Source organism: Elephas maximus, chromosome 19 (genome assembly GCF_024166365.1).
Source record: "Elephas maximus indicus isolate mEleMax1 chromosome 19, mEleMax1 primary haplotype, whole genome shotgun sequence".
NCBI classification, from domain to species: Eukaryota; Metazoa; Chordata; class Mammalia; order Proboscidea; family Elephantidae; genus Elephas; species Elephas maximus.
In genome coordinates, this window is record NC_064837.1 from 27220243 (window position 1) to 27243662 (window position 23420).

Here is a 23420-nt window from a genome sequence, read left to right on the forward strand (position 1 = left end):
CTCAGTCAACGTTGCTCCTATCTACCCAGGTGATCCCGCAGAAACTAATCCTCTCTCTCCATTCCACATCCAGCTTACCATTAAGTCCTATCATCTCTACCTCCAAAATAAATTTGCACCATCTCCACTGCTAAAACACAAGCCACTGCCATCTTTCTCCAGGTTGAGCCACACTCTTGTTCCCTATATAGTCCAGCCTCCACAAAGGGGCCAGAGTCGTTTTTCTGAAATATAAAGCGGATCACATCAATCCCCTTGGTGAAAATGGTCTCTCATTTGCAACCCTTATTGTTGCCTATAAGGCTCTAACTGACCTGGCCCAGGCTACTCTACATGCTCACCTTCGTTCACTCTGCTCCAGCTAGTCTACCCTTTGTCCTTCCAATGCCACAAGCTAGTTCCTGTTTGAAGGACTTTGCTGTTCAGCTCGGTAACACCCCAGACCTTTTCCCACTTTTGTTATTCAAATCTTAATGGAGCTGTCACTCCCTATGGGAGGTGTTCCATCTTAGCAAAAACAACCTCCTATCTCTAACCATGGACTTCCTGGGTGATGCAAATGGTTAATGCACTCGGTTGTTAACCAAAAGGTTGGAGGTTGAAGTCTACCCAGAAGCGCCTTGGAAGAAAGGCTTGGTGATCTACTTATAAAAAATCAGCTACTGAAAACCCTATGGGGCACAGTTCTACTCTGACACACACCAGGTTGTCATGAATTGGAGCTGACTCTACAGAACTGGTTATCCCAAACCATAATCTATCATGTTATCCTATTCTGTCTTCTTCATAGCACCCAAGACATTCTCTTAGGTGTGTGCTTATTGTTCACACCCCCCAGCACCTAGAACAGTGCCTGGCACATAGAAGGCATTAAGCAAATGTTGACTATTATCAACTCAGTGTTCTGTAGCCATAACTAAGGCTTCTATGCTTCAGTTAAAATTAATTCTAAAAGTTGGAAATCAAACAGTGTTATATTACTGCAACCATGTAATTATTATTTGCTACTTAAAATAATGTCCCAAAGTAAGTTCTCCCTTGAATTTTTTTTTTTTCTTGGAATTTACAACTGATTTCTCTTTGTCATGGTCTAGGTTTTTAAGGATAAAGTCCTCTGACTTCCCCCTTTTCACAGGTACTGTTCACCGGTCTTGCTCTAATCTGGGCTGATGGCTCTCTAGGTCCATGGCATTGCTGCTCTTCTAGCACTTTTCTTCTCTCCTGATTTGGATCTAATACCTCTCGGCTCTCATGTCTTCCTCTTTCTTGTGTTATGACCTTAGTTTGCTGGAGTACATCCTCAGGAAACTCCCTGAGAAAGGGTGTGTAAAAAGTCTTTGCTTGTCTGACAATGTTTTCTCACTTGTTTGTTTTTTAACTTCATACCCGATTGATAATTTGCCTAGGTATAAAATTACACATTGAAAATAATTTTCTCTCAGTAGTCTGAAGATAATTTTCCATTGCCTTTTGGCATTTAGAATAAGTGAAGAAAATTAACACATATACACACTTCTAGGTACAACTTCAGTCCTGATAAGACTTCCCATAAAAGATGTCTACAGTAGACAAAGGAAGCACAGCTGTATCAGTGCTGACAAAGACCACTCAGATTGATGCTTGCACGATGACATTTTGTAAAGCTAGCTAATTTAACTGAATTACTTTGAGCTACAGCATGTTCAGTAAAGAAATTTTATTTCTTTCAAATATAGATGGTGTTTCCACAAATTCTTCTTTTGACCAGGCTAACTACTTTCCTGAAGGTTTTCTTTTCTTAATAATTTTCTTGGCAAATCTCTTATTCACAGCACTCCATAGTTTTCCTCTGTGGTTCTCATCACAACTGTAATTGCTTTTCATTATCTATCTGTAAAATACACTGTGGGTTAAAAAAGAGTGCCCCGCTTACTGCTGCACCTCTGGCATCTAACTTATCTAGAAAGGATATGGTTACAATAGTAGGATCTTAATAAAAAGCAGTTATTACTATTACTAATAAAACCAATAAAAGATTGATACATGGAAATCAAACCAAAGGCATTAATTCTGATGAAAAAGACCCAGAATGTATATATAACATAAATGTTTCACTAATATTACACGTGATGAAAATATTCCAGAGAAAAACTCAATGAACAGTTTTCTAAATCTGAGGTTTCTTTTGGCCCAGGCCAAATATCCTTCCTACCACCCGGAGTTCTACCTCCTAGCACTTTTGATTGGCCTTGTCTATATAGCTCAATTTATTAGAAAAGTCGTTAGGTGGGAGCCTCAAGCTACAAAGGCCTTACATTCGATTTCTTTTGTATTCTTATACTTACTGATGAAAAACTTCATCCAATAAAGTAAAAATTAATGAGGCTTTACGGTAAGTTCATTATATTTATAATAAATAATAAACTCTGGCTAAACAGAAAAATAAATATATATGTGATGTGATTATATACAACAAGGAAAGGGGTTTCTTGGGTGACTTATGGACATCAGTCTTATTATTTTAGCCCATCAGATGTATGACCAGTTCTCACTCAAGGGGCTCTTTCTTTCCATCTCATGCAGTGAATGCCATGGTGTTCACCCACCATTCCCTCTGGGGTGGGTTTCTCCTAACTTTGTTTCCCTCCACTATCTCCTAAGGAAGGAGCCCTGGTGGCACAGTGGTCAGAGTGCTCGGCTGTTGACCAAAAGATTGGGGTTTGAACCCACCAGCCACTCTGTGGGAGAAAGATGTGGCAGTCTACTTCTGTAAAGATTTACAGCCTTGGAAACCCTATGAGGCAGTTCTATAGGGTCACGATGAGTTGGAATTGACTGGAAGGCAGTGGGTATCTCCTAGGGATTCTTGTTTCTTTTCTTTGGAGTCTGCCTGAATCCTGCTCTTCAGAGCAATGACAGCCAGATTGAGGCATCAGGAATTAGCTCATCATACAGGCTCTAGAATCCCCAGGATTCTTTTCTGCTCGACCCCCTCTAATGACAATCAATCCACAGCACTCAGAACACCCATAACAATGGAAAAGAAAACAGGAATTTTGAAAAGGTCGGTTGCCTATTGTGCCTATCATCAAGGGAGCATCTTTTTTGCTTTGGTTTTTATCAATGCCCTCACCTGAGAGATAATATGACAACAGCGGAGGTGCAGAAACAAGGCAGCCAGGCACCTCAAATGCACAGAAAGCTTTCTATTTGATTCCTTTTTCCCTACTGAGGAAATTCACCAATAGAATCTGAGGACGAAATCGCAAGAGATTTAGCTCATTGTTAGGTAGATAGGGGTGAGTCAGGGAGAAGGAAGAGGAAGCATGTCCAAATATCTATTTTCCCAAATGTGAAAGACAAAGGACACTGCAGAACTGGCAAGCTTGTTTCTCTGGCCTATTTGCTATTTAGGTTCCAAGTACTATAACTGACTGCAAGTTTTTAAACCATAAGGTTTTATATTTAAAGGGACCTGGGTCCCCTGACCTTCTTCCACCTCTATCCAGGAGAGAAGCAACAAGGGGCAGCTAGTTTAAGAATCTGCATTGGAGTTGCTTGGCAAGGCTTTCTGAGGACAATCCTGATTTTTAAACTCTGGTCTTTTATAAAAGGCAGATGAAAGTGTTTTGTAATAAAAAGTACAAAACTCTAAAACTACATGATATGACAGTTCTTTGTGTGGTTAATAAATGTGCTTCCGTGAGTTAATATTCATATTCCCCCAATCTAATATCAGCTTGGATTTACTACTGACTTGATGGCACTGGGTTACTGGGTTGGGTCCTTTTAAAAAGTATGGGTGATTTAGAGCAGAGATAAGAGGCCATATCTAATAATTAATCAAAGTTTGTCAGGTGCTCAGATGTTTATTTTTCCACCTTCCCTTTTGCTGAAGGTATACTTTCAGGTTTGTGTTTTGCTCTTCTGAACAGATGGCTATCATTTAACTAACAATAATGCTGCATTTATTTACCAAAGACTCATAGTCTAGTCACAAAATAATGAATATGATTTAGCTTCAACTAGTGACAGTCGAAATAGAGTCTAAAGAAGAAGCCAACAGATGGACTTTGAATATTCAGAAACAAATTTCAGAAAAACCCTAGAGTTAGCCATTAGAATGCCTGGATTTATAAAACATAAGGAATGGTTGGCAGAAATTGCATGTAAGAAAGTGACAGAATATGGCTTTGAAACCTTAGGTATGTAAAATAAGTTACTTTGTGAAAATATTTCTCTTTGTCAGTGGTTTTAAGGTTTTTTTTTTTTTTTTTTTTCACTGCAAACATATGAGAGGTTCAATAAACTGGCACCAAACAACAGTGGGCCACATGGGGAGTGAGTCTCAAGGAAGGTGGGTATGAGAATCCCTATGTGTGTAAGGTCTGAAAACTGTACCCCCATCCTCTTGGGACCATCCCCCCACTAGAGAATTACTGCTTTCACCTAAGAGTAGAGTAACAACTTCAGAGCCTTGTTCATCTGGGAATCAGCCTTAGCAGGTTGAGTTGAGAACATCTACAACTGGATTTTCAGGTTCTCGCTTACAGAATAGATTTTTGGAGCAGCTTTTTTTGAATTGTACAGTATGAAAATTTAAACCTTTGTATGAAATGACAACATTCAGAATAGAAAGAGATAAACTAACTTTTTAAAGATCAGGATATATTTCTGGTCAATTTTTATTAATTTTTTGCAATTTGGCTTCCATTCCCAATATTTTACTAAAGGCACTCTCCGAGGCCACCAAGTCAATTGGACTTTTGTTAGGTCTTAATCGCCTTGTATTGAGGCATTTGACCATGTTGCCTTCCTCTTCCTTCTGAGGACTACTTTCCCCAAGTCTCCTCCTGCTTTTGTAACCTTGCATCCATTAAATGCTGGAATTGCCTACGGTTCCATTCTGGACCCTCTGTTTACATGTTCTCCTTAGTGGTGGTGGGTTATCTACTCCCACGGCCTCAACTACCACTTATACACCAATCTAAATTTCTTGCCTACATGAGCTGGCTCCTGACTATCTTTCAAAGATCATTTCCTACTACTCTTGCCTTATACTCCCTAACTCCCACTAGCTCTTTTCCAGCACATATACTAGCCTTCTTTTTTCCTCCTTGAACATCTCAAGCTCATTGATAGCTCAGGGCCTCTACACTTGTTGCTGCTTCTGTGGGAAACTCTTCCCCCAGACTTCCATATGGTTCACTATCCAGCTTCATTTGTATTTATGCTCAAGAGTTATTTCCCTAATTGGACCTTCCTTGAAATCCTGTCTAAGACAACGTCTGCAACTCCCCAGCACTCCTTTATTTTTATTCAGGGCACCAATTACTACCACTGGAAACCACATACTTGTTTTTATCTGACTCCATGAGGGGAGGGGTCTTGACCATCTTGTTCACAGCTGTATCATCAGTACCTAAAACAGTGTTGCAATACATTCTTGTTGAATAAATAAATGCTGCTCTTTCCCGAGCTCCAAATAGGCATTCACCACTGCTTAACTAGAAATATTCACAATAATGGCCTATAAGCAACTCATTTTCAATGTCCAAAATGGAATTAATTAATTTTCCTCTGTCAAACTGACTTTGTTCTGTGTTTTCTACCTTGGTTGACTGTATTACTCAAAAACAGTCAGAAACGAAGTCAGAAACCTGAGTGGTAACTTAGACTTCCCCCTGTCCCTTATCGTCCATACCCACTCAATACACCAAACTTCTTTTCCAAATATATGCCAGGATAGTTTCTGCTCAGCATCCCTGAGGCAGGGACAGTTACTGCTCCCTGAAAACCCATGGGCTCCCCTGCACTTCCCAGCAGCTTCACCAGTAGGAAGGGGTGTGATGCCTAGTGAGAAGACGACACATGCCTTACTTCTGGGATGAGGCCATAAGCCCCTGTGTGACTCCTTACATTCTCTCTTACTCTGCCATGGTGACAGACGAGGACATGCATTCCAGATGGTGCAGCCACAAGACAGTGGAGCCCCCACAAGGTGCCCCACTGACCAGTGCTGGACACATAGCATGAGCAAGAAAAAAATTCTGTATGTGTTAAGCCCTTGATATTTAGGGGTTGCTTCTTACTTCAGCATAGCCCAGCATGGTTGACTAATGAATACCTTCACAATCGCTTACCTGTCCATCAAAACAACTATAAATTAGTCTCTCTGCCTCTTGTTTCTCTTCATTTACTCTGTACTGCCTCCAACTTCTTATTTATGCATACGTGCATTTGTTTATTTTATTTCCTCAACTATTTATTAGGTTCCTTTGCTAGGACTGAGGCATACCAAGTTAAAAAAAGCTGACAGTCCTTGTCTTTATGTAACTTTGAGTGGGAGAGGAGCACACTTTTCAAATAATCATACAAATACATGAAAAATTACATTTACAGATGAATTAAGGAAAGGTGTACATCAGGGTTGTATTCTTTCACCATATTTATTTAACCTGTATGCTGAACAAATAATCCAAGAAGCTGGACTATATGGAAGAAGACTCATTAACAACCTGTGATATACAGATGGCACAACCTTGCTTGCTGAAAGTGAAGAGGACTTGAAGCACTTACTGATGAAGATCAAAGATTACATTCTTCAGTATGGATTATATCTCAACATAAAGAAAACAAAAATCCTCACATCTGCTTATGCAACATTATGATAAATGGAGAAAAGGTTGAAGTTGTCAAGGATTTCCTTTTACTTGGATTCATAATCAACGCCCATGGAAGCAGCAGTCAAGAAATCAAACGACGCATTGCATTGGGCAAATCTGCTGCAAAAGATATCTTTAAAGAGTTAAAAAGCAAAGATGTCACCTTGAGGACTATGGTGCGCCTGACCCAAGCCAGGGTATTTTCAATTCCCTGATATGTATGTGAAAGCTGGACAATGAATAAGGAAGACCGAAAAAGAATTGATGCCTTTGAATTGTGGTGTTCGCAAAGAGTACTGAATTTACCATGGACTGCCAGAGGAATGAACAAATCTGTCTGAGGAGAAGTACAGCCAGAATGCTCCTTAGAAGCGAGGATGGCCAGACTTCCTCTCAAGTACTTTGGACATGTTATCAGGCGGGACCAGTCCCTGGAGAAGGACATCATGCTTGGTAAAGTAGAGGGTCACTGAAGAGGAGGAAAATCCTCAACGAGATGGACTGAAATAGTGGCTACAACAATGTGCTCAAGCATAAGAATGATTGTGAGGATGGTGCTGGACCGCAGCACTGTTTCGTTCTGTTGTACATTGGGTCGCTGTAAGTCGGAATCGACTTGACAGCACCTACCAACGACTTAAAAATGTTGCTGTATTGTCTTCTTGGTTGCATTGATTCCAGTGAGAAATCTGCTATCATCATCCTTACACTTTTCCCTCTGGCTGCTTTTAAGATTTTCTTTTATCATTGGTTTTGAGCCTTGGTGTAGTTTTCTTCTTTTTTTGTGTGCTCGAGATTTACTGAGGTACTTAGATTATGTGGGTTTATAAATTTGGAAAAATTTCAGCCATTATTTCTTCAAATGTTTTTTTCTGTCTTCCCTGTTCCTTTGGGGACTCTAGTTACACATAGATTAGGCCAGTAAGGCTTTCCGGACCTTTATTTGCTAATGTGGCATGACTCAGAAAAAGAAGAAACAGCTGTAAGCATCCATTAATAATTAGAACATGGAATGTACAAAGTAGGAATTTAGGAAAATTGGAAGTTGTAAAAAATGAAATGCAATGCATAGAGATTGATATCCCAGGCATTGTTGTTTTTGTTGTTGTTAGGTGCCGTGGAGCCAGTTCCAACTCATAGTGACCCTGTAGAACAGAGCAGAAATGCCCCATAGGGTTTCCAAGGAGCGGCTGGTGGATTGAACTGTGGACCTTTTGGTTAGCAGTCATAGCTCTTAACCACTGTGCCACCAGGGCTCCATCCTAGGCTTTAGTGAGCTGAAATGGACTAGTATTGGCCATTTTGAATCAGACAACCATATGGTCTACTATGGAGGGAATGACAAATCATAGAGGAATGGCGTCTTATTCATCACCAAAAAGAACATTTCAATATCTATCCTGAAGTACAACATCAGTGGTAGAATAATATCCATATGCCTACAAGGAAGATCAGTTAATACAACTATTATTCAAATTTATACAACAACAACAAATGCCAAAAGGAAGAACCTGAAGATTTTTTACCAATTTCTGCAGCCTGAAATTGATCAAACATGCAATCAAGATGCATTGATAATTACTAGTAACAAAGAAGAAGGACTGATAGCTGGAAAATATGGCCTTGGTGAAAGAAAAGACGCCGGGGATCACATGATAGAGTTTTGAAAGACCAACGACTTATTCATTGCAAATACCCATTTCAACAACATAAACAGCAACTACACACATGAACCTCACCGGATGGAATACACAGGAATCAAATCAACTACATCTGTGGAAAGAGACAATGGAAAAGCTCAATATCATCAGTCAGAACAAGGCCAGGGGATGACAAGGCCAGATGAGGCTGACGAAAATGAAAACAAGCCCATGAGAGCCAAAATACAACCTTGAGTATATCCCACCTGAATTTGGAGACCATCTCAAGAACAGATTTGATGCACTGAACACTAATGATCCAAGACCAGATGAGTTGTGGGATGACATCAAGGACATTACACAGGAAGAAAGCAAAAGGTCATTAAAAAGACAGAAAAGAAAGAAAAGACCAAAATGGATGTCAGAAGAGACTCTGAAAGTTGCTCTTGAACGCAGAGCAGCTACAGCAAAAGGAAGAAGTAAGGAAGTCAAAGAGCTAAACAGAAGATTTCAAAGGGCGGCTCAAGAAGACAAATAAGTATTATAATGAAATGTGCAAAGATCTGGAGTAGGGCAACCAAAAGGGAAGAATATGCTTGGCATTTCTCAAGCTGAAAGAACGGAAGAAAAAATTCTAGCCTTGAGATGCAATACTGAAGGATTCTATGGCCAAAATATTGAACCATGCAGGAAGCATCAAAAGAAGATGGCAAGAAAACACAGAATCACTATACCAAAAAACTGGTTGACATTCAACCATTTCAGGAGATAGCATATGATGAAGAACTGATGATATTGAAGGAAGAAGTCCAAGCTGCACTAAAGACACTGGTGAAAAACAAGGCTCCAGGAACTGACAGAATACCAGTTGAGATGTTTCAACAAACTAATGCAGTGTGAAAGTGCTCAGTCATCTATGCCAAGAAATGTGGAAGACAGTTACCTGGCCAACCATCTGGAAGAGATCCATATTTGTGCCAATTCCAAAGAAAGGCGATCCAACAGAATGTGGAAATTATCGAACAGTATCATTATCACATACAAGTAAAATTTTGCTGAAGATCATTCAAAAGTGGTTGCAGCAGTACATCTATAAGGAACTGTCAGAAATTCAAGCTAGATTCAGAAGATGTGGAACTAGGGATATCATTGCTGATATCAGATGGATCTTGGCTGAAAGCAGAGAATATCAGAAAGATGTTTACCTCTGTTTTATTGGACTGTGTGGATCATAACAAATTATGGATAACATTGCAAAGAGTGGGAATTCCAAAACATTTAATTGTGCTCACGAGGAACTTGTACGTAGACCAAGAGGCAGTTGTCAGAGCAAGGGGATACTGCATGGTTTAAAGTCAGAGAACGTGTGCGTCAGGGTTGTATCCTTTCTTATGCAATCTGTATGCTGAGCAAATAATCAGAGAAGCTGGACTATATGGAAAAGAAAGAGGCATCTGGAAGTAGAAGTCTACCAGTCACTTTTTAAACTTCGAGCTCTTTTTCAAAGCCCAGGACAAGTATCACCTCTCTTTGATGCTGTTTTCCTAGGACATCCTTCCCATCTCTCACTCCTGTCTATAGCTGTACTGACTTCTGTGCTTTAAGCTACTTTGTTTATACTTTTACAAACTTATTATACTACATTATGTTTAACAGCTATGATTTGTCCCCCTTGATAGACCACACACTTCTTGATGGCAGGAACTTAGTCTCTGTATTCCTATGCCCTAAGACAGTGTCCGATACGTGATTGAGCCTCAAGAAATCCGTTTTTAAAATGAATGAACAAATTTGGTAGAGCTTTTTAATTTTACGGTTAAACTATGGAACAACAACAACAAAAAAATGTTCATTTGCTCAGGGACTTACAGCTAGCTGGTGGCAGAATTAGGACCAGAAGCCACATGGTCTGTTTCCTGTCAAATACTCATTTCTACTAGGCCTGTTAATTCAATGCATATGCTAAACAGAGAAGGCCAAGAATTCCCACGCATCAAAGAAGCCTCAAATGTGGAAAACCAGAAGTTACTAATTCTGAACAGAATAATTTAGCTTGGGTTTTTTCATTTATGTTGGTTGTTATTGTTGTTAACTACCGTAGAGTTGGTTCCCACTCATAGCAACCCGACGTATAACAAAAGGAAACACTGCCCAGACCTTCACCATTCTCACAATCATTGTTATGCTTGAGCCCATTATTGCAAACACTGTGTCAATCCATCTCGTTGAAGCTCTTCCTCTTTTTTGCTGACCCTCTATTCGACGGAGCATGATGCCCTTCTCCAGGGATTATCTTGGTTAGCAAACAACAGAATATCCTTTAACAAGTTGTTCTCTGATTTTTTTTTTTTTCCTGACAAGGAGTTCTCTGAGTCATCTGGAATTGTACAGGCTGTTTCCTTTTTCCATTTTATACTTAAACTTCTCTTCTTGTATCATTGGCCAGGTTATTTTTTTCATTTTTAATGATGTCTCTAGCTCTGATATTGTTCTCCTTAAGACCAGGTATGACCATTTCATTTAGTAATGATTCTGCTACCAAGGATGCTTGCATGAATCAAGAGTTTTTTTTCACTATGAAAAATTTATGTGAATTTTCTAATCATTAGTTGCTTTTTATCTTTGATAAAATATATTCTAAAATAATCTCATAACTTTAAAATAACTTTTTTTCTGGTTCTAAAATTAAGAAACTGACATGCCATAATTTGAAAGACGAGTTACAAAAAAGACCAAGAATAAGAAATATTAAATGCATAAAATGATTTTTTTAAACCATAAATATCACGTTGGCTATTTCTTTTGAACTCAAATATGAAGAAAATAAGGCTTGGAACAATTTCTCTATGTGTCAAAGAAAAGCTAGAGGGAAGTAACTGCGGTTACCCTTTTAAGAAAGGCCAATGGATGGGCCTGAAATTCGACAAAACAAACCTTTCCCTTTTACAGAGAGAAGCCTGAGACCTGCACAGGGTCTTGTCAGGAACATACGCCATGTGGAAATAACCGAGCAAGCCAGAAGTATTTGTTTTCTGAGCAGCCTTCCTTAAATGTTTAAGCTCTAAAAAATATTACGCCTCTCACTTCCTGGAAATTCAGGACAGGATTTTTGTGCGGATCAAAGATACTTATTTTCATCACTACCTTTCCTGTTGAAAGAGTAAATCCAAAAGTACCCATGAAAAACTGATCATCTTTTAGCATCTCTGTAGGTAGATATTGTAAATTCAGAGTGATCATATTTTTTTTTAAAGGCTCACAGCACTAAACTGTATAATGTATGTTAAAATCAGGGCTTCGAACTGGTTCTAAATGGTTCAGTCATGGCTCACGGAAAGAAGAGTAGCATATGCATTGCACAGCAACCAAATCTCTTGCACATGGACTTTTGACCTGAGTAGGAAACAGGAAGCAGGAAACAGGGAGCAATGCCCCATTCAAAGATGGCGGCCATCCTGGCAACTTTGAATGTGTGTCGCTCTCCACAGTCCAGCCAATAATCCAATCTCCCGCATCAGGCTCCTGAAAGTTTCCTGATGCGAGGGATTGGATTATTGGCTGGATTGTGGAGACCGATGAACGTTCAAAGCCACGTGGGTGGCCGCCATCTTTGAGCGGGGCACTGCTGCCTGTTTCCTACTCAGGTCGTAAGTCCATGAGCAAGAGATTTGGTTGCTATGCAATGTATATGGTACCGTTGTTTCTGTCAGTTTTGACTTAACCACTCTGAATGAGTTCGAAGCCCTGCCTTGTTTCTGTCAGCCATCACTGAACGGTTTAGAAGCAGTTTGAAGCCCTGATTTTAACATATATTATATGGTTTAGTGCTATGGGCCTTAAATAAAGTAACATGATCACTCTAAATGTACAATACCTCTACCTGCAGAGATGCTGAAAAGATGACCAGTTTTCCAGGGGTACTTTTGTATTTACTCTTTCAACAGGAAAGGCAGTGATGAAAATAAGTATCTTTGATCTGCACAAAAATCCCCAGAAAATCTACACCATGAAAGCAGGTAAAGCTGAAGATGACTATATGCCCTTTCATGTCCTCTCAGGGAGCTTTGTCTGAAGGCAAGCCACTTCTTGATGCAGATGGGTACATTGCACAGTGAGAGAATGGAAAGTCCATTGATTGCTCACAGGATGTAACATCTGTTATACCTTAAAGTTGTTTGATTCTGGTTCTGGTTAGTCACACTGAAAACCTTTTAAGATTTCTCTCTGTGTTCTTTTGTGTACAGCAGATGAGTGTGAATATATATAAATAGATTAAGTTCATTATGAACAGGTCTGCTATTTGCAGGTGGGGGTTTCCTATCTGGAAATGGGCAGGTGGGTCCTAACTGCAGTCTTCTTAGGGTAATTACCAACCATTGCTTACAATGCTTTCTGAGACAAAAGATGTGGTCAGCAGAATCCTGGTCCTGGGCAATTTATCTGCCAATTCTCATCTCAGTTCTAATCCCTCTTCCTCCTTTACCTTCTCTACAACTCAGCCCACCCCTCACTCCCACCTCTCTTCACTGGGGCAGGAAGGAATGCTTAGTTTGCACTTTACTTGGTGATAATAATTTTATAAATATGAATATTTAGTGGTTTGATTTTTTAAAAGCTCTTTTATCAAACTGGCTTCAGCTAAGGGGCCATATTAAAATGTTATGTGCTCATCCCATTCATTGTTTTTGTGTCAGTTCATGAAGCCAGTGGCTCTGAAACTTTAGTGTGCATAGGGACCAGTTGGGTTGCTTATTAGAGGTGTAGAGTCTAGAGGTTATGATTCAGAAGGCCTAGGATGGGGCCCAGGAATCTGCCTTTTGAACAAGTATCCCCAAGTGATTCTATGCAGCTCACTCTTTAATGTGGAAATCTGTCATTGCTTTTTCATGGCCACATGTTCTTTCATTGTATGGAAATAACAGAATTTCTAACCATGTATATTTCGATGAACTTTTATATGGTTTCTATGTCTTCACAATTAAAAACAATGCTGTCCCTTTTTCTGAGACGCGCCAGCCTTATACAATTCACCCTCCAACACTCCCATACGTGTCTGCCTCACTCCCTTCCAGAAAATACTCTTCTTCTGGTTTTACTGAAGATTTCTATATTCTTTTAAGACCTGACTTCTCTGGCCAAATGACTACCATGGGGGTAGGCATCTTACTCATGCTGGGTCAATATCATTCTTTGGCTGCAGTTATGTGTTAGTCAGAATACTTCCTTGGGATTTTTGGACAATAGCCCAGAGAACATGACCCTTAATTTCTCATTGGTGGCAAAGCTGAAAAAGGAGATCCTGGGAGTTACTGGCAGACATTTCCAGCCATGTGGAAGAAGTACTGTAGGAGAGTGAAGCTGGCACCCAAGGGAAGTGGAGATGAGAGATGGAGACTGTAACAACATTTGACTCACTGATCATAGTGCTTCCCTTCTGAAGAATCCCAGTAGCACAGCTGTACAGGCTTGTTTGTTAAACATAAATGACAACTTGGTTGGGCATAGAATTCTTGAGCCATAACCTTTCCCTCTCAAAAGTCTAATGATACTGTCCCACCAGATTCTGGTATTTCCTACTACAGAACAGAACACTGAGGCAATCTCGCTTTTTGTTCCTTTCTAAGGGAATCTTTCTTTATACACACACACACACACACACACACACATACACACGGAATTCAATTTTGTTTGTTTTTTGTTGTTGTTAATCCTTGAAATTAAAAAAGATACCACAGTAACAAAACGGGCACTTTAGATCTTCAGACAAGATGCTTTCAGCACAGGATGATATTCTTCTAGTATGTTTTAAATTACCATAGTTTTTGAATCTAAGATGACTTTTCGGTAAGAAGTCTCATTATTTATGTATTGCTAAGAAAGATAAAATGTTCCCCATTATAGCTATAAGAATCCATCAATTATTAGTCACATTCCAATTTCAGAGATATTAAAATCTGAAAAAATGTACTTCTTAAAATTGATGAAATACAGTATTGCTGTTGCTGCTACTTCCTCTTTTTTTACATACACCTATTATGTGAATGCAAAGTTTGTGTTCTCTGCCCTCTGTATCTTTCAGTTTCTTTGTTGTTGTCCTCTTCTTTTGCACCCTGAGAGACCGAACATAAATTTCATGGTAGAAATCCTTTTCAGTAATATGCTTTTCTTTTCAAGTCTTAGGGTTTACATCTTTCACATTGTTAATGTCCTTCTTCACAGGCCTCATGAATAAGGAGGCATCTATTCAGTCCTGGTCTTCTTGCATAAAAGGGTCATACGGATTCTTCTGGGTTCCTTCTTGTAGTCCACATGTTCGTAGTTAGAATCATTTTCTCAGTTTTTAAGGTAGAGAGTTGGCTTGTATGTAGAGCCTCTAGCTGTGGTTTCAAAGACTTTCACTTATTATGAAACTGCTGATCTTAGTAAGGATCCACACATCCTGCTTCCTTGTTGACTTATTGGCAAGGAGTCTAGTTCTGGTTCTTGAATTGTTAAAGAAAAGTGAATGAAAAGCTGCAAACCCCAGCATATAACATACTGATGGCTCTACCAGCCCACAGCTCCTTTTAGGTGTGGATTTAATATCTTGATATACCTAATCACTCTGTCCTCAGATGCATTCAGTTACTTAGAGTTGTGATCCTGGAATCAGGGTAAGAATAGAGGTGTTCATAAAGTGAAGGGAACTATAAAAGGGTCCTTCCTTGTGTTTACACAGAAGGACTGAGTTACCTTCTCAGGTAGAGGAAGGGCTAGAATCATTTAACTGCTTTCTTCCCCAGTGGGCCACAACAATCAGCCTTGGTATTCAATAATTATTTACTGGGAGCCTGCCCTGTGCCAGGCGCTGTTCTGAACACTAGAAAGACTGCATCGAACCACAGAAATAACTGTCTTTGCTCTCATGGAGCATATATTCTAGTCAGAATATAGACAATACACAAGTGAACAAGTAAATATATGATGTCTCAGATGGCGATGAAAGCCATGGAGAAAAATTAGGGTAAGGGGGGAAAGGAAGTCCTGGGTGGGGTGAAATGCTACTTTATACAGGATGGTCAGGAAGGTGTCTGATGAGGTGACAGGTGAGAAGAGATGAACGCTGTCCCTCTCAGTGGGCCTCTGCTTGAGTAATATTTCTAGTTTCTAGTACTACTGAAAGATGGCATCTCTTTCTGTGTTTTCATGTGTATCTCCACTGGAAGGCAGAGGTGGGTGATTCTGGTTACTTGGATTTGTTGCCATAAACCACATGCCTTCAACAATTACAATTTTTAAATGGACCAAATACTTCATTAAGGAGATGGACTATGATTTTTTTTAACAGACTTTATTTTTTAGAGCAGTTTTAGGTTTGCAGAAAAATTGTGTAGAAAGTACAGAATTCCCACTTCTTGCATTCCCATGATACCTCTGCTCTATCAATGAACCAACTGGATACACTATTAGTAACTAAAGTTCACAGCTTACATTAGGACTCACTCTGTGTGTTGTGGAGGCCTATGGGTTTGGACAAATGCATAATAGCATGTGATGGGCCATAATGTAATTAGCCATTCATCTATTATTTCCAACTATATTTTACTTATGTATTTTTAGTTAGAATATAAACTACTCCAATCACTTGCCAGGTATTCAAGCAAAGCAGTCTGGAAATACAGATCAAGGGCCACAAAACATATATTTGGAGTAGGGGGCAGAGGAGTGGGGAGACACGGCGGGAAGGGCAGGGAGGTAGTAACCAGCAGCCACAATGGACAGGAAGTGCCAGGAGCAGAGGCCTTTGGGAGGCGGCCTCTGCCTCCATCACCTCTTGTCACGAGGCCTCATCTCTCCTGCTCCCTCGTGTGGACTCTCAGGCTACAACAGCACTGCGCGGCTGCCAGCCAGTGGCCTGCACATTGGTCTGGGTCTGCTCCTGGTTTTAAGTGCGAGCTAAAAAGAACATAAGCAAACTACAACAGAGAAGCAGGTCAAATGTTCAGTTAAATTCAGTAACAGAGCTCCCTTAATTAGGCAGATATCAAAGCTACTGCTTATGAAAAACAAGAAGCAGATGGCATTGACTTCAAGTTTTCATCCACAGAAATAGAACAGGAAAAAATAAGAAATTTCTATTCCCAAGATTGGAGTTATAATACCGAGGTTTCCAGCATGCAGACAGGCAAATGCCTGGACAGCTGCTTAGGGCAGATGGGTCCTCTGACAGCTTAATACTGCAGAGTTTCTGTGACTCCCGTAGTTAGGGCAGCTAGTGTGAGACCATCTGTTTACAGCAGGCAGAAGGTCTCACTGCCAGCAGGTAGTCACTGCTGAGAAGGAGATACCGAGTCAAATCCGTCAAGCAAGTGGGCCTGGCAAACCACTGGCCCTACAACCACAGGAGAAGAAGCCTTGCCTTAGGTTCATGTGACACAAAGGTCATCATATAGAATAATAATGTTCTAAGGGGTTTTATTTAGGATTAATTCTAAGTGAATGAGATACGTCATTCACTTAGAAAGCTCTTTTGTTCTTTTCTACTTTTCTGAACAAGAAAGGGAAGTAATCATGAATTTAGAGCCATCTTATAATATATTTAAACTCAGCTGCCATTTATTTTATTAAAACATTCTTTGATGAGGAACACACAAATTTGTTGCAAAACGTTTATAAAATTAATCGTCCTCCTACTTCTCTCTCCCAGTACCCATTTCCCTTTCCAGAAGATATACCTGTTTCCTGTATATCTTTTCAGATATATTATATATATATAAAGTCATATATGTATGTATATGTGTCTATGTGTTCCTCCTCACAACATTTTTACACAAATGATGGTGTGTTACACACATCATTCTGTACCTTGTCTGTTTTTCCTACTTAACAATATATTTTGGAGGTGCTTTTTTTTTTTTTTTTTAATATCGGTGTACGTTGAACTCCCTTGATCTTATTTTCTGCATTTAGAATGAACAAAGGCATATTAAAGGTTCTGAGAAGTACTGCAGTAAAGAAACCTGTTTAGCTTCATTAGCATATCCTAAACGTATTTGACTTTGGGCCCTCTCCCCTTTGGGTGCAATTTCTGATCTGTGGACTACAGCCTGGACTCCTGAGTATGGCTGTACCAGGTGTTCACGGGTGACATCTGTTTTGATTGCTTAAGAAAACATTAAATGTGTGGGTAGGCACCTGAGAAAGCAGAAGGAATGGGTCTAGGTTGAGTTAAGACCGCAGAGGTGAGAAAAAGGCTAACGTATGCTTAGTTGGATATAGTTTCACGGTCTGTATGGAAGGAAATGCCAGGAAAAGGCTGGCTTCAGCTCATGGGAGAAGACTGTGAGGAGGAGAAATCGATAGAGTAGAAAGAGCAATATGCTTTGTCTTTTTTTTTTTTTTTTTAATTATGAAGTATTTTAAAGATACCAATAAGTAGAGAGATGAAACAGTGGACTCTCACTAACATAGCCTACAACACTGCCATACGGGACATGTATGTCTAGGCTTCCTATAACGTTGCATGAAGTCTAGGCTCTGAGACTTTTGGGCAGTCTTGTAACCTCAGGTTTTTTTTTTTAGTTAGTATAACAGGGATGATGATACTCTTTTCCCTCTTTACTCTCTCCTTCCGTTCCTCCCACAAACATATATTAAGTGCCTGGCACACTCTTGGCCCTCAAGGAGCTTAAACGTTGTAGAGGTGGAGAGATATATAAGTAAATAAGCATAATAATGGATGACCATCCTATATTGCTTAGGTACAAGGGTCACAATATATTATCCTCTTAACACACTCTTGGATCCGATGTGGACATTTTACTTAGTATTTAAAAAAAAAAATCTCTGCTCTAAAATGCTATCCTTATTCATTTTGGGTATTACTGCTGTGCTAGCCTAATAAAATGAGATATTTTCTTTTAAAAAATTTTCCTTCCCCCTCTTCTCTCTGCAACTTGGCTAGAATTTTGCTCATGGATCTTAAATCCCAATCTCCTGTCTTTACAACTTTCTAAGACAATGACTTTTGTTCAAATTTAGTCTATCAATAGTATGTTTTATTATTTTAAGCCTTTTCCTCTCAACTTCTAACTACAGAACTTCTCAGAATATACTTCAGAGAACTTATTTGGAAGATAAAGAATTGGTCTGGAGTTAAATCCCTCTCACTTTTGAATTTCCATTATTAACCTGGGGACAAATAAGATCATGTGTCACTTCATTATGTTTATAAAACACAATGTGAATTTTAAAGTCACACCAATAATACGATACTTGGCAATAAAGGAAAACAGCTTAAAAAATCAAATCAACCTTTCCTCAAGAAGTCAATAACCAGTAGATGACTATACTCTAATAAGTCAAAATTTCAAGCCTGAATCTCCTGGGGCAGGAAAGAAGGATTTTACCTCTTATTTTTACTTGACCTCTTTATTTATATGAGTAAATTAAAAACAAAAACAAAAACAAAAATACTAGCATCTTGACAGTCTTCTTTCCTTCTCCCATTAAAAAACATACCCCATCTGTTATGGATTGAATTGTGTCCCCCCCAAAATGCATGCCAATTGGCTAGGCCATGATTCCCGATATTGTGTGGTTATCCTCCATTTTGTGATCTGATATAATTACCTATGTATTGTAAATCCTAACCTCTGTGATGTTAATGGGGCAGGATTAGAGGCAGTTATGTTAACGAGGTGGGACACAATCTATAGGATTAGGTTGTATCTGAGTCACTCTCTTTTGAGATATAAAAGAGAAAAGCAAGCAGAGAGCAGACGGACCTCCTACCACCAAGAAAGAAGAACTGAGAGCAGAGTGTGCCCTTTGGACCTGGGGTCCCTATGCTTAGAAGCTCCTACATCAGGGGAAGATTGATGACAAGGACCTTTCCCTAAAGCTGACAGAGACAGAAAGCCTTCCCCTAGGGCTGGCACCCTGAATTTGGACTTCGAGCCTCCTAAACTGTGAAAGAATAAATTTGTTTGTTAAAGCCATCCACTCGAGGTATTTCTGTTACAGCAGCACTAGATAACTAAGACACCATCCTACAAAACTAGAATTATATTAGCATTTATGAATTTTAAAGAAATTTAAAATTCTTACATATATTAAAGATAGGAAGCATACAACCAGAAATGTATCTCGGAATGCATATGCTAGGAAAAGAACGCACTCGATGGACTCTAGGACCAAACTTACACATTTCTGTCATTTGTAGAAGACATTTAATAGGGATTGGAATTTGTCTCAACAGGGACCCATACTGAGACAAAATAATTTCCCAGGCAACTGTTGTTTCACTAGCACAGGCATCCAAATTAAAGATAACACGTTAAAGAATTCCTTTCAATGTCCGTACCTTGCTATGACTATGTATTAGGAGGAAAATACGCTTGCCTACTTGCATTACAGACATTTGCTGTAGAGACTAGATTTCTCCATGTCTTTCCCTTCTATTCTAAACTCTTCAGTATTTCTTTCAACTTTGTAATTATTTGGTAGATGGAAGGGGATTTTTCAAAGGCCTATATGTTTATTAAGGAGCCTTGGTGGCACAACGGTTAAGCAGCTCAGCTGCTAACCGAAAAGTTGATGGTTCAAACTCACCAGCTGCTCCGCGGGAGAAAGATGTGGCAGTCTGCTTCTGTAAAGATTACAGCCTTGGAAACCCTGTGGGGCAGTTCTACCCTGTCCTATGGGGTCACTTTGAGTTGGAATCAACACAACAGCAACACATTTTTATATGCTTATTATTTATTAGTTTTTGGTAGTTTCTTAGTTAGATTCTTATTTTTCCTCTACCAGATGACCATTGAGATTATTTTCCTTACCGCATTTAAAATCGTTCAATTATAGTAAAATATTTAAAGATGCATTTTGATCTAGAATACAAGGTTTAATAACATAAAATAAATAGTCTGTGCAGCCCACCTCTAAAACTATATTCCGTGCACTTCTCAGCAAAAATGAACACAGTAGTTCAGCGGTTTCTTAAAAAGTTTAACACAGAATTACCACGTCATCCAGCAATTCCAATCCTAGGTATACACTCAAAAGAACTGGCAACCGGGACTCAAACAGACACTTGTATGAGAATGTTCACAGGAGCATTACTTACAATGGCTAAAAGGTGGAAACAACTTAACTTTCCATCAACAGATGACCAGAAAAACAAAATGTGGTATAGACACACAACAGAATATTCCTCAGATGTGAAGCTCTGATACCTGCCACAACGTGGGTGGACCTTGAAGACATTATACCAAGGGAAATAAGTCAGACCCTCAAGGACAGATATTGTGTGATCCCACTTACATGAAATACCTAGAATGAGCAAACGCAGAGAGTCAAAGGTTATTAGTTGTTACCAGGGGCTGGAGAGAGGGGAGAATAGGGAGCTACTGCTTAAGGGGTATTGAGTTTTAGTCTGGGGTGAGGAAGAACTTTTGGGAATAGATGGTGGTGATGGTTGTATAACATGGTGAATGTAACGAATGCTACTGAATTGTACATGTAAAAACGGTCAAAATGGCAAATGTTTTGTTATATATGTTTTACCACAATAAAAAAATGAACACAGTAGAACTAGATATGTGAACATCTGATTCTAAATATGCCTTTGCTTACAGAAACAAAAAGCCATGTTTAAAGTTAAGGAAAAAATACTAATAAGGAATACTCAATTACTTCTGGCAACACAGGAAATGTCATTTAGGAAGAAAAAGGAACCAGACACTTGTCTCATTTCTGAGTCACTGAATCTGGATGAATGGTCTCCTTCCAGCATCCAGGTGGTGGTGGTGGTGGGGGGGGCGGGGCGGGACGGTGTGCCCTGGTGGTGGGGGGGGGGGCGGGACAGTGTGCCCTGGTGGTGGGGGAGTGGGGACGGTGTGTCACAATGGGAAGAGCACTTTCCTTCCCCTAAATACTTTACGACCTCCTATGGGAAGAAACACTCCATCTTTAAAACAACTCCAACAAACAACCACACAAAATCACTCTCCTGCTTAAAATTATCCATTCATGGATCCCCATCACCCTTAGGGTCGGCTCCCTGTTCATATTTCTCACCTCATTGTTCACTACAACCATGCACAGGTATCCTCTAGGCTTACTGTGAAGTTCTCAGAAAATGCCATGTTCATCATGATTCCGTGTTTTTGCACCCGCTATTGCCTCTCAGGAATTCATTCCCCTCCTTTAGTTTTTATGGACCCATCTATGATCCTAATTTTGCTCTCTAATTTTAGATTCATAGTATATATATTAACAGATTATATCAGGGGTGGGTCCCTGGGTGATGCAAGTGGTTTGCACTGATTACTAAGGGTTGGTGGTTTAAATGCACCCAGCGGCACCACAGAAGAAAGACCTGGTGATTTTTTTTTTTGGTAAAGATTACAGGCAAGAAAATCCTATGGAGCAGTTCTACTTGGTAACACATGAGGTCACCATGAATCGAAACTGACTTGACACAGTGAGTTTTTTTTTTTTTTTTTTTTGCTAATTGAGGGGAAATGAAAAGCTCTGGCAATAGAATGTAAAGTAACTTTTCTATCTGTTGGATTTAATTGCATCTGGATTAGCAGGGAAAAGACCACCATTAGGGAAACCTCTCATTGTTGGTTCGGCTGGAGGCTGGACAAATCGAGGATCATTTCTAATCTTGAAATCAAGTATAGATGCTAATTTTACCTTCTGTGAAACAGATGATTTAAGTTGTTCTGATGAAGGAAAATAAGTCAATACATTAAAATTGGCATAAAATGAGTTCAGTGATAATGATCATAAAATATTTCATCCATTTAAAAACTGTCTCAGTTAGAAAAATCAAACCTTACCTCTTGAAATGATTCACCAGGACTCCGACAAGTTCTCCAATTCGACTCTCATGGGTTGGCTGTTTGCTGAAGAGGCAGACAATGAGGTCTTTGTTGTCTTTTGTGTGGAACACTACAAGTTGGTCCTTTCCATTGGAGACGCTCAGACCAGTCAACTGCAAGGAGACAAATCATGGGAAGCTGTTAGGATGGCGCTCAAAAAAATGAATATAAAAATACACTTTTTAATGGTTTTTCTCAGTAACCCTGATAACTTTCATCTTTGTCAAGTTTCATGGAAGGGGGCTGGGATCCATAGATAGGCTTCATGGAATTCAGGAATTCCCAGAAATTGTGTGCAAAATAGGTTTCATGTGTAGCTGGGCATTTGTCTGGGCAGGGGGCTGAAGTTTACATTGGGCTTTTAAAAAGGTCTGTAACTCTAAAAAGTTAAGAATAGCCTGAAGAGTAGAAGGTCTTGACTTTCTAGGTCTCTGCTTAAGCCCCACAAATAGGTTATTTCATTTGTACTACAGATGTGTAGTGGCTTTCATTTGCAACAGAGACAAGAAATCAGATGAAGTTAGAATATTTTATCATATGCCACGCTATGTATGTCCCATCACATGCAGCATCTGCCAGAACTCCCCTGAAATAAGACCAACCCTAGGGCCTCAAAGCTGAATAATCTATCTTCTCGCCTTGGTTTCTTTTCTTCATAGCACTCAGCACCAAATAAATATCTGTTTATTGTCTGTGTCCTCTGACACCCTCTGCCAAAATGCAAGCTCCCTGAGAGCTAGGATTTTGTTTATTTTGTTGATTGTTACAGCTCCGGAGCCTGGAAGATAGTAGGCACTTAACAGATACTGAATGAATGAATTCTATCTCTTTTTATAGTGCCCGTTTCATTATTGTTTTAATTGTCTCTATTACTCTATAATATAAACCCTTACTATATCTCTAATACTTTTCACTATTTCTCAGTGTTTTTAAGTTCATTCATTCATTCAAAAAATATTTTGAATACTGAACTCTGTGCCAGATGTTGTTCTAGGAAAACTGGGGACACAATTGAACAAAACAGACAAAACTCCCCACCCCCATGGATCCAAAACTATGAATTAGTCAAAAAGTGTATTTAGAGGTGAGAAAATAAGACAAAAGAGAGTACAAGAAAAAACAAAAACAAAAAACAAACGACAAATCAATATCCTTTATGATATGGATATAAAAATACTCAAGAAAATAATAGCAAATGAATATAACAAGATATAAAAACAATAATACACCATGAACAAGTGAAGTTTATCTAAGGAATACAAGGCTGG

The 23420-nt window shown here is 39.3% G+C and overlaps 1 protein-coding gene across 2 annotated transcripts in view; it reads right to left on the bottom strand.

Moving 5' to 3' along the window:
• MYO1D (myosin ID) overlaps positions 1-23420 on the bottom strand; it is a 348885-nt gene that overhangs the window by 67059 nt on the left and 258406 nt on the right. For both annotated transcript variants that reach the window (XM_049861252.1, XM_049861251.1), the window contains exon 21: positions 22111-22265. In XM_049861252.1, the coding sequence (XP_049717209.1) occupies positions 22111-22265 (155 nt within the window). The remainder of the gene's footprint in view (positions 1-22110; positions 22266-23420) is intronic.